This window comes from Eleutherodactylus coqui, chromosome 5 (assembly GCF_035609145.1).
Source record: "Eleutherodactylus coqui strain aEleCoq1 chromosome 5, aEleCoq1.hap1, whole genome shotgun sequence".
Taxonomy (NCBI): Eukaryota; Metazoa; Chordata; class Amphibia; order Anura; family Eleutherodactylidae; genus Eleutherodactylus; species Eleutherodactylus coqui.
In genome coordinates, this window is record NC_089841.1 from 176616248 (window position 1) to 176633367 (window position 17120).

General features: G+C 45.5%; 1 protein-coding gene across 1 annotated transcript in view; it reads left to right on the forward strand.

Moving 5' to 3' along the window:
* Nucleotides 1–15470, forward strand: part of AP1B1 (adaptor related protein complex 1 subunit beta 1) — a 32436-nt gene extending 16966 nt beyond the window's left edge. Inside the window, exons 16-22 of the mRNA XM_066603804.1 lie at nt 6304–6438; nt 7068–7213; nt 7303–7432; nt 7956–8040; nt 9813–9899; nt 10590–10744; nt 15043–15470. Of these exons, the coding sequence (XP_066459901.1) occupies nt 6304–6438; nt 7068–7213; nt 7303–7432; nt 7956–8040; nt 9813–9899; nt 10590–10744; nt 15043–15117 (813 nt within the window). The 3' untranslated portion in view covers nt 15118–15470. The remainder of the gene's footprint in view (nt 1–6303; nt 6439–7067; nt 7214–7302; nt 7433–7955; nt 8041–9812; nt 9900–10589; nt 10745–15042) is intronic.
* The last annotated feature ends 1650 nt before the right edge of the window (nt 15471–17120 follow it).

Consider the following 17120-nt stretch of genomic DNA (forward strand, 5'->3'; position numbering starts at 1 on the left):
TTGTGGGCAACAGCCTGGCGGTCACCCCCCCCTAATAATTTAGTTGGGCCAGACCATAATCAGCAAGGCATACACGCTGGCACATCTTAGCTAAGCACCACACTAGGTGGAACCAAGGCCAATCACTGCCTGCAACAGACACCACTGCCTCTTGTCCTGTGTTAATGCTGGCATTGCAGTCCAATTCCCCCGCATGAGCCTGCGTCCACAGCATACTGAAAAATTTTCCCAGCGCAGCGTCCAGCTGTCCCCATCACAGACAGGGTAAGGCGCACCCGTTCGCCTAGTTCGCGGACAGGAGCTCCGCGACACCGTAGGCCAGGCCTTCTGGCTCCTGATGTCCGACGTGCCCCCGCGCGGAGTGGCACGCAAAAGAGGAGCAGGCCTCTCCTCTCATCCCGGGGGTTCGGGATCAACCCGCCTTTGTCCGGGAGTACTGGTGGAGAGATGGCGGTCTTTAACCTATTTTCTCAAAGCGCCGAGAAGGAGTGGGGACACGCACGCTGGAGTCAACGCACCGCTGCCGCCTCCCTTTCTGACAGAGCCCCAATTCCCCACTCTGCCTGTCCACCCGCGGTAGCTGGTGGGCGGCCATCCAACCCGGCAACCCCTCCGAGCGGCCGGGCACACAACAATGCCTCTGCCGGTTGAAGAAGCGTGCAAATAGAAGAAGAAAAAAAAAATCTCTGCCGGAGAGTCTTATTAACCATTGCCCCAGGGAAAGACAGCATGAGCCGTTAAGAAATTAGTGGCCAAAGATGGGCACCGCGCTGGGATACATTTTTGTACGCCGTGTGACCCTTTTAAAATTGTGCTGCATAGCTGACAAATCGCAGACAAATTCATGTATGATTGTAAGTGCCATCCAATGCTACCTCCGTCGCAGCATTTCATTAGCCACAAACGCCAGCATAGGGGGGGACTCAGAGGCCAGTACTTCTTCATTGTTTAAGAAGAAAGCAAACCATTTTAACAAGAAGAATGTTTTTTTTTTTTACCAACATTGCAGGTGATAACCTGAAAGATTTGTTGAGTGGGAGTGCAGGGTATTTGTGTACCAAGAGTATAGGCGAACCCCTGAAACATTTGTGTACCAAGAGTATAGGTGAACCCCTGAAAGATTTTTTTAATTTTATTTTTACCCAGAGTGCAGGTGAATCCCTGAAAGATTATTTTTTTTAATGTAGAGCTCGTACTGGCTTCATGGGATCCAGGTGGGGGTCCACCAGCAGACAAGCTACCACCTGTCCCAGTCCCCTACCTCTTCCCAATGGGCTTATTAACCAGTGCCCCAGGGAAAGACCGCATGTACTATGAATAAATTTGAGTGGCCAAACCAGGCACAGCTGCACCCCCGCCCAGGACCTCGGCCTCTGCCCACACCCTCATTCGGGCGCCCACTTCCTCGACCCTTACCCCTAGTCTTCATCATGTTGTATAATGCACTGCGTCAAAATGCTGCGCAAACTGTTAGGTATTTTGCATACACTTTAAGCCAAAAATAGACAGTGTAAAATGTGTAGTGTCTTGTGTGTCCTCTCAATCTGCACTATATAACACTTGGGCCTATTATGCAAATGCTTTCAGCCAAAAACACTTAAAAAAATTAAAAATGAGGAGGTTTGTTATTTCCTATATAGTTTGTGTACACCAGTAGCAGTATATTATATAGAACAGGTAACAGTATGCAGTATACAGCCGGAATGCTTGCCATTGCTTTGTGTGCACTACTGGTCCCAGGCAGCCAAACTGCTGATGCACACAATGAGAGGAGTTGTAGTCCTAAAAAGGACTGTTGGGTTCCAATAATTCCAATCCCATGCCACCTTCGTCACAAAATTTCATGGGCTACAAACGTGGGCATAAATGGGACTCAGATGCCAGTACTTCTACACATCTCCACAATTTAACAACCCCTTCTAAAACAAAATATTTTTTTTACCCAGAGTGCAGGTGAACCCCTAAAAGATTTTTTTTACCCAGAGTGCAGGTGAACCCCTGAAAGATTTGTTTACCCAGAGTATAGGCGAACCTTTGAAAGATTTGTTTATTGAGTATAGGTGAACTCCGGAAAAATTTCTGTACCAAGCATATAGGTGAACCCCTGAAAAATTTGTTTACCAAGACTATATAGGCGAACACCTGAAACATTTGTGTACCAAGAGTATAGGCGAACCTCTGAAACATTTGTGTGCCAAGACTATATAGGCGAACCCCTAAAACAGTGGTTGACCAAGAGTATGGTAAGCGAACCCTTGAAAGATTTGTGTACCAAGAGTATAGGCGAACCCTTGAAAGATTTGTGTACCAAGAGTATAGGCGAACCCCTGAAACATTTGTGTACCAAGACTGTATAGACGAACCCCTGAAAAATGTGTGTGCCAAGAGGATAGGTGAACCCCTAAAAAGTTTGTGTGCCAAGAGTGTAGGTGTACCCCTAAAAAAACTTGTTTACCCAGAGTGCAGGTGAAACCCAGAAAAAATTCTTTAACATACAGCTCGTACTTGCTTAATTTACTAATGGAGCCTGGAGGCAGCCCTCCGAAAAAATTAGTTTTTACAGGCCCTCTGAAGAATTGGCTGTTCCGCGTGCTGACATGCTTGTTTAGGATCAGAGAAGGATAGAGCAAGCTACTTCTCCTTTTTGGGGTGATAGAGGGTGCATAGTTCTCCTGTTCCAGCTTAAAGAATCTTTATGTTCCGCTGCTTTCCACCAGTGGAGAAGAGAAGTCAGGAGAAATCCAGGCTTTGTTCATCTTAATGAGTGTAAGCCTGTCGGCGCTGTCAGTTGACAGGTGGGTACGCTTATCTGTGATAATCCCTCCAGCAGCACTAAACACCCTCTCTCATAACATGCTAGCGGCAGGGCAGGCCAGCACCTCCAAGGCATACAGCGCAAGTTCGTGCCACGTGTGCAGCTTTGAAAACCAATGGTTGTATGGAGCAGAGGGATCACGGAGGATGTTGGTATGGTCGGCTGTGTACTCCCTCACCATCTTTTTACACTGTTCCCTTCTACTCAGCCTAGACTGGGAAATGGTGACACAGTCTGGCTGGGGTGCCATAAAACTGGCAAAGGCCTTGGAGAGTGTTCCCCTGCCTGCGCTGGACATGCTGCATGTTCCGTGCCTCTCCCCTGCTAGTTGGCCCACTGAACTACGTCCTCTACCGCTAGCGTTGTCAGATGGGAACTTTACTATCAGCTTTTCCACCAGGGCCTTGTGGTATTGCATCACTCTTGTACTGCTTTCATCTTCGGGAATGAGAGTAGAAAGGTTCTCCTTACACCGTGGGTCAAGAAGGGTGAACGCCCAGTAATCCGTGTTGGCCAGAATGCGTCTAACGTGAAGGTCAAGGGAAAGGCAGCTTAACATGAAGTCAGCCATGTGTGCCAGAGTCCCAGTACGCAACACATCACTTTCCTCACTAGGAGGATGACTCTGTCTCCTCCTCCTCCTCCTCCTCAGCCCATACATGCTGAACAGATGTGAAGGAAGTACCATGGATACCCTCTGCAGTGTGGGCAGCAGTCTCTTTCCCCCCTGCTCCTCCTCCAATATGCGCTGAGAAACAGACGTGAGGGTGGTCTGGCTATCAAGCGACGTATTGTCATCCCCCCCTCTCCTGTTCTAGCCGCAAAGCGTCGGACTTAATGCTTAGCAGCGACCTTCCCAGCAGGAGAAGCAGCAGAATGGTTACGCTGATAATATCCGCATCACCGCTCACCATTTGTGTTGACTCCTCAAAGTTTCCAAAGACCTGACAGATGTCATACATCCATGCCCACTCCTCTGTGAAGAACTGATGAGGCTGACTACCACTCCGACGGCCATGTTGCAGCTGGTATTCAACAATGGCTCTACGCTGCTCGAAAACCCTGGCCAACATGTGCAACGTATAATTCCAGCGCGTGTGCACGTCGCACAATAGTTGGTGCACTGGCAGCTGGAAGCAATGTTGCAGTGTCCTGAGGGTGGCAGCATCTGATCTTCTAAAATGTGCGCACACGCAACGCACATTGCTGAGCAGATCAGACAAATGGGGGTAGTTTTTTAGAAAGCGTTGAACCACCAGATTGAACACGTGGGCCAGTCATGGCACGTGTGTTAGTCTGCCAAGCTGCAGAGCCACCACTCGGTTATGCCCATTGTCACACACGACCATGCCTAGTTGGATGTTTATTGGCGAAAGCCACAGATCTGTCTGCTCCATCAAACCCTGTAACAGCTCTTGGGCGGTGTGCCTCTTGACACCTAAGCTCATGAGTTTCAGGACGGCCTGCTGTGGCTTCCCCATGGCAGTGCTGCAGCGCCTCTAGCTACCGACTGAAGGCGACGTGCTTACAGATGGTAATTGAGAGGTGGAGAAGGAGGAGGGGGGTGCTTGGAGGAGGTGGCATAATAAGCCGGAGAAAAGATGACCGAGGTAGGACCTGCAATCCTCGGTGGGGCTAGCATGTGAGCGGACCCAGGGTCAGACTCGGTCCCAGCCTCCACCAGGTAACTCAATGTGCCATCAGGGAGATGTAGTGTCCCTGCCCGCCAGTACTTGTCCACGTGTCAGTGGTTAAGTAGACCTTCCTAGTAACCGCGTTGGTGAGGGCACAGTTTATATTCCGTGACACGTGCTGTTGTAGGGCGGTGACTGCACAGTGGGAAAAATAGTGGCAACTGGGGACCGAGTAGTGAGGGACGGCCGCCGCCATGAGGTTGCGGAAAGCCTCAGTTTCTACCAGCCCATATGGCAGCATCTCCAGGCTCAGCAGTTTGGAGATATGCACGTTTAGTGATTGTGCATGTGGGTGGGTGGCTGCATATTTCCGCTTGCGTTCCAATGTTTTGGTTATGGACAGCTGAATGCTGCGCTGGGACACATTAGTGGAGGCAGTGGAGGTGAAGGGTTGGGTGCAGGCCAGGAGACGCTCGTGCTTGCGTCCAGGGAGGGGGGTTGCATCTCAGTGCCAGCAGGTGACACGGGAAGAGGCAGTGGTGTGACCCGCAGGCAGTGAATGGCCTTCGTTCCACCTCGTCAGGTGCTTAGCCATCATATACCTGCGCATGCTGGTGGTGGTCAGGCTGGTAATGGTGGCTCCCCTGCTGATCTTGGTGCAGCACAGTTTGCACACCACTGTTTGTCGGTCATCCTCGCTCTCAATAAAAAAAAACTCCAGAGCTTCAAACACCTAGCCCTCTGCACGGAGGCTTGCCGTGAAGAGGTGCTGTGGGGAACAGTTGGGGGATTCTTCGCTCTGGCCCTCTCTCTCCCCCTGGCCACCCCACTGCCTCTTCCAACATGTTCTGCTGCTGCACTTGCCTTCCCCTCTGAAGCCCTGTCTTCAGTAGGCTTACCAACCCAGGTCGGGTCAGTCACCTCATCATCCACCAGCTCTTCCTCTGACTCCTCAGTCTGCTTCTCCCTCAGACTTACTGCCCTAACAACAACCTCACTGACAGACAACTGTGTTTCATCATCACATCCACAAATAGCTCTTGAGACACAACTTGGAAGTCCCCAGCCTCATCACCCCGAGACTGTGAAAGGTCCAAATTTTGGCCATCAGTCACGACAACTCCTCAGGTGGCTGATGAACCATTTTTTCCGACTCAGAGTAAGGACCCGAGAACAGCCAAACTGCTGATGCATACAATGACAGGAGTTGTAGTCCTAGAAAGGACTGTTGGGTTCTTGGAACATGGATCCCTGTCTGACCGCAACCTCTACCCTACACTATCACTTGTCCTGAATAGCAACAGTTCTGTCCCTCAGCTCATGCAGCATGCATGTGAGGCGAGCCTCAGGTGACCGGAGTTTGTATGCTCGTAGGTCACCTGATCAGACCAGCCAGTCACTGCTATAGACATGCACAGGGTTAGCACGTCACAGCAGGAGGGGCCAAAGCCTTCCCTGCATGTTTATTAGCTAAAAAATGGCGCTAAACATGTGGGGAGGTGAAGATGACATTTTCTCGAGCACCACGTGGTGCTCGCTCGAGTAACGAGCACCTCCGAGGATTCTACTGCTCGAACGAGCATCAAGCTCAGACAAGCATGCTTGCTCATCTCTAGTTATTACTCATTTAACCAAGCTTTATTTTTTGTTTTTCTTTCTTTTTTTTTATTATATCCAAAGATGTCGTCATAATTGTGTTATTTTGCAGGTTAGTAGACAATGTTTAGATACTGTATGTATGATGAGCATCCATATTGCTTGTATTTGGTCATTTGACTGTGAAATAATGTGTATCTCTACGTGTAGATAAGGTTACTTTGTATACTGTATGTCTGTTCTGCTTCTCTCTTGTAGATGCCTTCTGGATTCATGGCTCCTCCAGTGGCTGCTGCCCCCATTGGGCCTCCACTGTCTGGAGGACTTGGTGACATATTTGATTTGGGTAGTGGAACAGGTGCAATTATTGGATCTTATGTGGCTCCAAAATCAGTAAGTAACACCCGCACATTTCCCTTTCCAGACCACTTTTTAATGTGATTTTGTTTCTTTTTCTCAGAGAGGTTTTATTATGTTCAAATTTAGTCTGAGTGGTAACTGCTGGTTTACGGTGTGATACGATTTTTCATGACGCAGCCACATCTAGATGGTCTCTCTGGATGAGATACTTCACTGACATTGTTTATATGAGCAAATGTATGTAATTAAACACAGGAGCCGAAGGCCTGATGCCCACGGGCGATATTTCACTGCGTTATCCGCAGCGATAATCCGCACGCGGGTAACGCAATGAACGCTTTCCATAGGATAACTATGGAAAACTCAGCCCAATGTACATGAGTGGAAAATTGCGGCCTTGCCGCGATTCTCCGCAATGAACCTATCATTAAGATAGGCTCATCGTGGAAAATCACGGTGACATTAGTGCTCCCCTGCGGCGGAAATCCTCTGCAGTATATCACAACGCCCATGGACAGCCGGCCTGAATGTTACATGCCAGAGAGTTTGAGCTCTAAATCTACTTGGATATCCTTAGCCATCGTGTCATACTCCATTAAAGGACCCGCTTCCCTCCTATGTGGTTTGTGCAGCTGATGACCCCCCCTGTTTTCTTCCGACAGGTATGGTTACATGCCATGAAAGGCAAAGGCCTGGAAATCAGCGGCACTTTTGCTAGAAGGTCTGGTGCAGTATTTATGGATTTGCAGTTTACCAATCGAGCCCTTCAGGTCATGAGTGACTTTGCTATACAGTTCAATCGTAACAGGTATAGAACGTGCAGCAGTCAGGCCTCTGAAACAAGTGTGGGGGATACAATGGTTGGGCTAAATGATTTCTTTTCAATTTCCTTAATAGTTTTGGGTTGGCGCCAGCTGCTCCGCTACAGATTCTTACTCCCTTGGCCCCCAACCAATCTACAGAGGTCTCCCTTCCTTTAAATACAGTTGGATCTGTCATGAAAATGGAACCGCTCAATAACTTGCAGGTAAGTTTGCCTGAATTTCTTGCTCCTAGTGTTGTATGTTCATCACACTGTCATATTTTTTATTCCCTTTATAAAAATAGGATCGTATACTCTTTTTTTTTTTTTTTTTTTTAAATTTTTTTTTTTTCATGCAATTTCTCTTATGCAAAACCGTATGTCCATGGCACGTACAGATTCCACATGTGCCCGCCACCATGGGACATTTTCTTACCTGTCCGGATGCGGTGTGGGTCTTCTCCGTCTTAGCCGGATCTTCTTTTTTTTCCCGCAGGGAACACCAGCCGGCGCTCCGCAACGCGCAGTGCACTTCCCCCCTCCGCCCCCCCCCAAAATCGGGAAAAATGACATCCACAGATTTTTAATTACCTGCAGATGCCCAATGATTGTCTATGGGCTGATTGAACTGCGGATCGCACGTGCGGGGGACATGTACGGATTCTGCAATTTAGTTATGAGGCCTTATAGTTATAAACCTTGGTATAATGTTTTCATAATCTGATACAATAATTCTGTTTTCCTGCAGGTGGCAGTAAAGAACAACATTGATGTATTTTACTTTAGTGTTGTGTATCCACTTCACATTCTGTTTGTGGAAGATGGAAAGATGGGTGAGTGTGTTCAGGGTATATCCGTAATGTTCCCCCAAATAATCAGCTTCTAATTTCTAAGCCCACTAGCCAGGTTATTTCTCCATAGCGTATACATCCGTAATTTCTTGCTCTTATTGTTTTAGTGTGGTGCTGTGCTTGGGTCTATGTGAATGGATGGGAAAGACTCTATTAATCACTCCCCACTTATAGACAGATGGTGAGGAAGTGTCACCCTATCACCTGTAGTAATGTACTCATTCCAAACTTGGTATTAGTAGCCAGAGTTTCCCTAGTGGGACCAGAGTTAGATATACTCCGTTAATTAGCCACAAAACCACGCAGCTTCATGAATATGAAAGCGGGCCATAACAGGGAAGGTGGGCAAAAGTTAAAGTCCATTATCCAGTTATTATCTTTAGCCAGGTGTTCATCAGTTTTAATGACCCTCGGTGAATCACTGACATGGGTAATCTTTCAGGTATTCAATTCTACCAGCAGAAACCAAATGGCGCCAATAGTGAAATATCGCCAAGGTTAAAATTCCACACCGGTTATATTGTGCTTATAAAAGCAAAGACATCTCACGCATAAAGCGTCAGCCCCACGTGTCAGACTGACTGACTAACTCCAGTTTTGCTCCCGTTGACCTTCTGGGTGTTGGTCTGACCCTTGGCATTATTTCATTTTATAAACTCTTAAAGTATAAACTACATGTAGAGATGAGCGAGTATACTCACTAAGGCACATTACTTGAGCGAGTAGTGCCTTAGCCGAGTATCTCCCCGCTCATCTCTAAAGATTCGGGGGCCGGCGCGGGTGACAGGTGAGTTGCGGGGGGGAAAGAGGGAGAGAGATCTCCGCTCCGTTCCTTCCCGCTCTCCCCCGCCGGCCCCCGAATCTTTAGAGATGAGGGGGGAGATACTCGACTAAGGCACTTCTCGCTCGAGTAATGTGCCTTAGCGAGTATACTCGCTCATCTCTAACTACATGTAAAACTATTAAAAATCTCTTACAATTATTGGATCTCGGGGCTTCACACATCTATGTGTAATTCATTTATAACTAGTTAATTAAAATGTAAACCATAATATGTTTAAATCGCTAATTATGTTTAAGCTTTAATTATTTGTAACTAGTTATAAATGACTTAGGTTGGATGAAAAAGGTTGGAATCCAATGCTTGGAAGATGGATTTTAATTGTTGTAGTTTATACTTTTATAAGGGTGTATAAAAGGAAGTAATGCTAAGCCACAAAAAAAAAGCTCAGTTGGAGCAAAATATGAATTAATCCGTCTGATATGTGGAGTTTGTGCTTTATTGGATGCAGTTGTGATTTTTCTTAGCTTTTTGTAAGTACAGTAAAAGCTGTGTGGAATCTTATCCTTGGCTGTATTTCACAATTGGCGCTATTCTGTTTTGTGCTGGTAGGGTCAGTATGTTCTGTACCTACATGATATACTTGGTTATGTATACATCTTTTACAGGAAGACAGTACCATCTGTACCCTATCCATTGTATAGAGAGACATGGAGGACTATCTTTTCTACATGCATATTGTAGGAAAAATAATGTACTACTTGGTGAAGACCACCATAGTATCTCTAAATCCAAGCACAGCAATGTTGGTGGTCTTGTGGTCATGAAGACTGGTGCTGTGTAATGAGCACCAGCCAATGTTAAGTGGCAACTCAGCCCCTCCTGATCCATAAAATAATCCACCCTGTACCCGACTAGTGTTATCATACGGAGGGCAAAAACTCACCAGCTTGTCTTCACTTTTAATGAACAGAGCGACAAATGTTTTTGGCTACGTGGAAAGACATCCCCAATGAGAATGAGGCACAATTCCAGGTCAGAGACTGTCCTCCAAGTCCAGGTAAGTGTTGCATGGGCATTAAGGGTATTAAATAATACCAATTAAAGGGGTTTTCCAGTGAAACACTGTTGATGACCTATAATAATAATCTTTATTTATATAGCACCAACACATACCGCAGCGCTTTCATTAGGATAGGTCACCAATAGTTGATCAGCAAGGATTTCGAGCGACGGACCCCAACCGATCAGCTGAGCGGGTGGAAGCTGTCAGTGCCGCAATAACACAGAGGTCAGAATGGAGTTCTCCGCGCTGACCTCTCATGCAGTGGCCTGTGCTTGTAACTGGAGGCACAGCTTGCATTGATTTCAATGAAAGCAGCGCCTGCAGTTACAAGCGCTGGCCACTACACTGAGGTCGGCGCAGAGGCTTCGGCACTGACCTCTGTGTTATTGCAGTGCCGACAGCATGCGCCTGCTCAGCTGAACAGTTCAGGTCCCGAGTGACTGACACTGGCCGGTCAACTATTGATGGCCTATCCTGATGAAAGGTCATCAGTAGTATTTCCCTGGAAAAGCCCTTTAACGCAAATAATGTTACAAAAAAACAATTGCAGCGAAAGTAACAGTGATGATTTTGTAGTCGGCTCACACTCTCTTAATGACAACATTGCTGCTACCTTCTAATGCTTTCCAACTTTTAAGTTAAATGCTGAGCTGACTGTTTTATAACAATGCTTTGATTTCGCAGACGCTGTCAGCAACAAGCTGCAGGCCAGCAATGTCTTCACAGTGGCTCGGCGTACAGTTGAAGGTCAGGACATGTTGTACCAGTCTATAAAGCTCACAAATGGCATTTGGTTGCTGGCAGAACTGAGGATGCAACCGGGAAGTCCTAGCTGTGCAGTGAGTATCTAGTATTACAGGAACACTAAACGTGGAAACGAGTGATAAGGAATTGAGCAAAAATCTAGTTGTCCTTGCTGTTTTTCAGTTTGCAGCATTTCCTGCATGATCCTTAAATATCCAGCCTTGTAGAAGTCTTATAGGGAGCACAAGGGTTAATCTGCCAAGCTGTTCCATGATGGTGCAGGCTTATGGCCCACTTATGCTGAAAGATAATCGCTCAAACGATAGTTTGAGCGATCATCTTTGTATAACTCCTAAGTAGCTACTTAAGTGTTAATGCAGGCGAAGCGGGATACCGCCGCTATAGCTTTGAGAACAAAGCAGCTGTTTTATATATGCAAACGGCTGCATTGTTCCTGGAGCTTTTTAGCTGGTGTCCCACTGAGAACTGCCAGCGGGATACCAACTGAAAGAATACTGCACAATGGCCATGCGGTTAGGCGCAACGATTATCATTCAAAAGATGGCTTTTGAGAGAATTTTGAGCGAAAATCGTTGTCTAAATGGGCCTTTAGTCAGTGGGGTAAGGCTTAATGATCTTTGTCCTACTGCAGACAGGTCACAGGGAATATGCTCCTCCTGCTGCCAGTTGTCTTACAGACACAGGACAAGGAGGGGGGGGGGGGCCTTACTGACCTCAGGAGACTGAAGAGTTTTTTTGTTTGTTTGTTTTTTAAATACAGATTTCTTTGTCTTAGTTATAATCTAATGCAAAATAAGATGAGAGGAACGCATTAGATGATGTGAGAAATGTTGGGAAGCTCGTTTATTTTTTGTGTGTTTTCTATGTTTAGAGTTTTTTGGGGGTTTTTGTGTGTGTTCCAATCTCAGGATTCTACCCTGTTTTGCCACTTTTGCCCCACAGCATCCAGGCTTTGAGCATTGGCCTTGGGTTTTATTAAAGCAGATGAGCACCTTTTTTGTCATTCGGTTTCTGTAAATCCCATACAAATGAATGGGAGTTACATAAGCTTCATAGCAAGATACTCTGTTTCCACAACTTATGCAATGTCATGACTACATATCTTACTGAGCTACACTCTTTACGCAAGTCTCTTTCTCTTCTATGAAAGTTACGAGCATAGCATAGCACAAAGTGCTGTGGGATGGGAGTGTTGGGACTGGGTAAGACCCCACAGATGGGAATACCCCTTTAATGTCCCTCTTTGGTCTAGCCATTATGTTAATCTGGGACTGAGAGGTTGTTCACTGTTATTTTTCATCACCCCTAACTTTTATGGGCTTACTGGCTTCTGTATTACGGATTTCTCGAATTATTATATAAAATATTCATAACCGGAGTGCTGACAGGAGGATGTCCCTTATGAAGGCAGTAAGTGATTTCTGTTAGTTAACCCTCAAAGGTTTGTACATGGTTATCATGACACTGAATACACTGGTCACACTGTAACACTTATACTAAAGACCCATTTAACCTTTCATATATTTTCGTCTTGCACTAGGTACAGAAAGGGAGGCGGCGTTCATACTTTGTTTTCTGCATCTATCTAATTTAAAAATAATTTTTGCCTTACCCTAGGAATGCATTGAGTCAAGCTTAGGGCTTGAAAAATGTGAAAGTTACATAACACAAAAGCTGACGCTAGCCCGATAATAAATTGCCTGAAATGGCCAATTTTGACCCTTTCAGTTCATCATTTAAGATTTATAGGTGAGCCATTGTTTGCAATGGCTAATGGCAGTCTATTGTCTGATAAACATGCAATGCTACCAATCATTTGCTACTCTGCACAAGCCAAGTCTGTCAGGTTTTATTTTTTAAGCGGTCACCCTGATCTGCCAGTTTAATCTAGCACGTTGATGGCCAAGCACAATGAAGACTGAACAACTTTCTTCTGTGAGGTGCAGCCTTGATTGCTCAGGTTGCACAGATCTGGACCTCACACCTATCAGGCAGGTAATCAGTTCTTGTTTAAAATGGTTCCAATTGGAAACTATGAGATCCATTTGGATGTCCATTTCCCCTCTGACTTTTTATAGCAAAATCTGAAGGGAATAGACTATAGACAAAAAGGAGGATTTACCAACCGTTTTAGTTTGAGGGATCAGCCCTATTCTCATTTGCACAAGGAAAGACTAGAAGCAATGGGATGAAACTGAGAGGGAGGAAACAGAGATTAGATATTAGAAAAACACCTGACAGTGAGGATGATCAATGAGTGGAACAGGTTACCACGAGAGGTGGTGAGTAGAGATGAGCGAACGTACTCTGTAAGGGCGATTTCGCAATCGAGCACCGCGATTTTCGAGTACTTCACTACTCGGGTGAAAAGTACTCGGGTGCGCCGGGGAGAGGCGTGGCGGCGCGGGGGGTAGCAGCCGGGAACAGGGGGGAGCCCTCTCCCCCCCACTCCCCGCTGCAACCCCCCGCGCCGCCACGGCGACCCCCGAATTTTTTCGCCCGAGTACGGAAGTACTCGAAAATCGCGGTATTCGGGCGAAAAAGGGGCGTGGCCGAGCACGTTCGCTCATCTCTAGTGGTGAGTTCTCCTTCAATTGAAGTGTTCAAACAAAGGCTGAACAAACATCTGTCTGGGATGATTTAGTGAATCCTGCATTGAGCAGGGGGTTGGACCGGATGACCTTGGAGGTCCCTTCCAACTTTACCATTCTATGGTGTGGTCACACGTAGTGGAAAATGGTACAGATTTTCCACATTGTAAATTCTGCACCAAAATCAACATCCAAACCGCAACTAAAAACACACCAAAATCCTCATCCCTTTCCGTTGTGTGTGAACATACCCTTTTGCTGTTTTCTGCCATAAAAAAAGCTACAATTTTGGCCATGATACTTGTACTTAAAATTTGTGCCTTTTTAACATTTCCTGCCACTTTTGAAAATGGCAGAGCTTAGTGGGAGGGGGTGACCTGACCAATTCACCATAATTTACACCAGAAATTGCTGTGATTATAGTAGAAATCTACGGCAGGTCATTACTGGTGTAGATGTCAGTTTGTGTTGAACAGGCAGGCAATAATGCATCTAATTTTTTTTTAGAGACATGTGGCCCCTGAAAAAATAGCTAGTAATTATTAGGAAATTATAGTACCAGTGTTTCTAGCGGTGCAATGCACCAAACATCTGTGCTCCATGCACGTCTCGCGCACACAGCACTGCTACATGCTACATACAACAGGGATTAGAAGCAGCACAGCACTGAAGATGAAGGACCTGTGATGACATCACTGTTATGCGCCGCCCCTGATCACATGACTGATGTCTTCAAAGGTTTTGCATCCTTGTGCAGATTACGAGGGGACTACAAACCCCTGCGGCCTCAGTTGCTATGGAATACTAACAAACACCTAGCTGGAAAGCAGCCGAGTGCATACAGGACCTGTGATGATGTCACCTTCATTTGATCAGGGGTGGAGCATGCAACTCCCTCAGTGGGCATGAAGGACTTTTGATGATTTCACTGTCATCAGGGGTGGAGCATGTTAGTCACTCACACAGAGACAAACAGGTTGTCATTAGTAGTTTGAATAAACTAGCTGCATCTTATTTAAGATTCTCATATGGAACACCATGGGAAATGGCAGGATTTTGTTTTTGATATTTTTTTTTCTGTAAAAAGTGTTTCTATCCCAGCAAGAGATCTGCTGAACTATAAGGGTATCTTGTAGGAAAAACTTTAATACGTAAACCTAGCACAGTGAAAGGCTACAATCGTAAAACTACAGAATGCAAATGAAGCCTTAACTCTGTAAAAAAACATACTGTATGTCATACCAGTAGAAAGCTAGTGCCAAGACGGTAACCGCAAACACATACGTGTGTGTGTGTATGTGCAATAAATATATATTAGTGTGTATATAAAATGTTATACTCCCTCTCTCTGCTTGCGCAGTTTGACGCTCCCCTTCGCTTTTATGTATTCAAGGACATACCATAATGTCACAGGACTTAAATTAGGAATTTGTTAAATCATAGTCATGGGACCTCAGTAGATGATTGATTGAGAGCGTGTACATTATACAATGTAGGCTTCTGTGTTTGATTGAGAGAGCTTGATGCCACTTGTGTGGATGTAGATGGTGTGAGGCATAACGTTTGCTCTAGATTGTATGATGATTAGTGATGAATATAGAAATTAGTTTTATTTAAATTCAGTTACAATCTAATCTGCATTCACAAATCTGCAGCCTTCAGAGCTGAACTCTTCCACCATTCTTGTTCGAACTGTGTTCTGCGGTTATTGGCATTGTCAGCACTATATAGCAATCTGACCTTTTACAAATATTTCAGAAATTATCTTTTTCTCTTAATAGGTATCTCTGAAGTGTCGGGCCCCTGAAGTATCGCCGTTCATCTTCCAAGCCATTGAAATGGTGCTGAAGAACTGAGCCTTCCTCTGTAACGGCTGTAGGACGATCACTAAGCTTTCTGTGTGAAGGCTGGGCATACGGGAAAGAGGCCTTGTGCGCATGTGTCTGCTACTTTTTCTAATCGGGATAAATGAACATGGACCAAATAAATGAATAGTGTTGATTTTATTCTTACTCCCAAAATCTCTTTATCCTGCCTTCATTTTAAACCCTTTGCTACCGCCTGGACAGCACGGGGGTTAAACCTTTCACTGCTCTCATGAGTACGTGGGTAGAGCCCAGCCCTTTTTATGGTAGATGCTGTATTGGTTCTGCTGGATCCTGTTAATTTAAACAATAAAGAACTTGGATAAAATGTACAGAAAAACTTTGCTATGTGTGAGATTCAACATTCATTCTGATGTATTGTCTTGTTGGCGAGACCACCTTCCTGGGTATTTACTGGACAAGTTAAGAAGGGATGCAGTGCAGGTCCTACTTTTATATAGCAATCCCCTAAAAATATCTGATCTGGCACAATTCCTTCACAATGTGGGGCAATTTGATCATGCATGGATAGAGAAAAGCAAATCCTTGGTTTCCCATTTCGCCCTCTTCCAGAATGTCCGAAGTGTAATTTCAGTTTGTGGGCCTATTGCAAAAACATCTGCAGTACTCCCATTTTTCTGAATGCATATCCCAGAATTTCATCAGCACCCTTTGGATGTGTGGAACTGGCTTTCAGTTGCAGAGATGTCTGTGACAATGTTTGACTTTACCTTAAGGGCCCTTTTACACCGAATGATTATCGTTTAGATTCTCGCCGGATTGTGGGAATCTGAACGATAATGGTTCAGTGTAAATGCCTGCGCAACCTCAACACTGGTCTACAGCTAAAAAGCTTCAGAAACAAAAGGAGCCAAATATTACTAATTCGAGGGTGCTGAACAAGAATCTGACAATAAGGCGCCTCTCGCACAGCCGTTTTTGTACAGCATTTAGTGCTGCGCTAAACGCTGTACAACGCACCCATTCATTTCAATGAGGCTGCTCACACAAGGCTGAAAACGCAGCGTCTTCAACACTGTGCTTTGACAGCGATGCATGTTCTATCTTTAATCGTTTTCAGCCCTGCTTCGCCAATTGAATTGAATGGGCAGCGGTTTCAGTATTGCTGAAAATGCGGCAAAACTTGGTACTGTGTTTTTGGCAGCGTTAACTGCACACCGATTTCCAGGTGGAGGGCTTGCAATATAGGCCCTACCCCTGAAAATCAGTCCTAGCTACACTAGATAGAAAAAAAAAAGTCAATATTCTCTTAGCTGCTGCCGTCCAGGTCATGGCTGCTGGTCTCTGCACTGGCTCGATGCCCAATCACAGCCCTTCATTGACTGCCTCAGCCAGTCAATGAAGGGCTGTGATTGGGCATCAAGCCTGCACCGAGAACCAATCCATTGCTGGAGGTGGGGCTCTCAAACCTGGCCTACGGCAATAGATTTGTCAGTCCAGGGGAAGCCTGGAGCAGCGGCAGAGATCAGCGGCTGCGACTCGGACGGCAGCAGCCAAGTGAGTATTGATTATTATTTTCTTTTTTTTTTTTTTCAGCCTCCTTGGCTGCGTTTTCAGCCAAAACACTGGCATAAAGAATGCCAGCACTACTGAAACAGGGCTGAATCTGCAGTAAACGCAACATTGAAAAACGCTGGGTTGCTGCAAACGTCTGTGTGAGGGAGACCTAACAATTGCAATTTGGCTCTAGTTTTCAAAATCTCAAAAATAAAGGTTCTCTATCTGCATATAATCCTGTTTTTAGTTTACTTAATTTTTAAAATATTTATGATATATGTTGTAACCATTGTGTAACAACTCTTCATCGGTGGCTGAAAGGAAAGAAGTGTTCCATGAAATGTGGTGTTCTCATGGTCTGGGAAGGAGCCTACAGACCATGTAAATAACTGCTATTTTTGGTTGGTGGCTCCAATAAGTAAAAGTTACTCAAAGAAGAAAAAATGGATGATCAATTATCCCGATATTGATTGCAC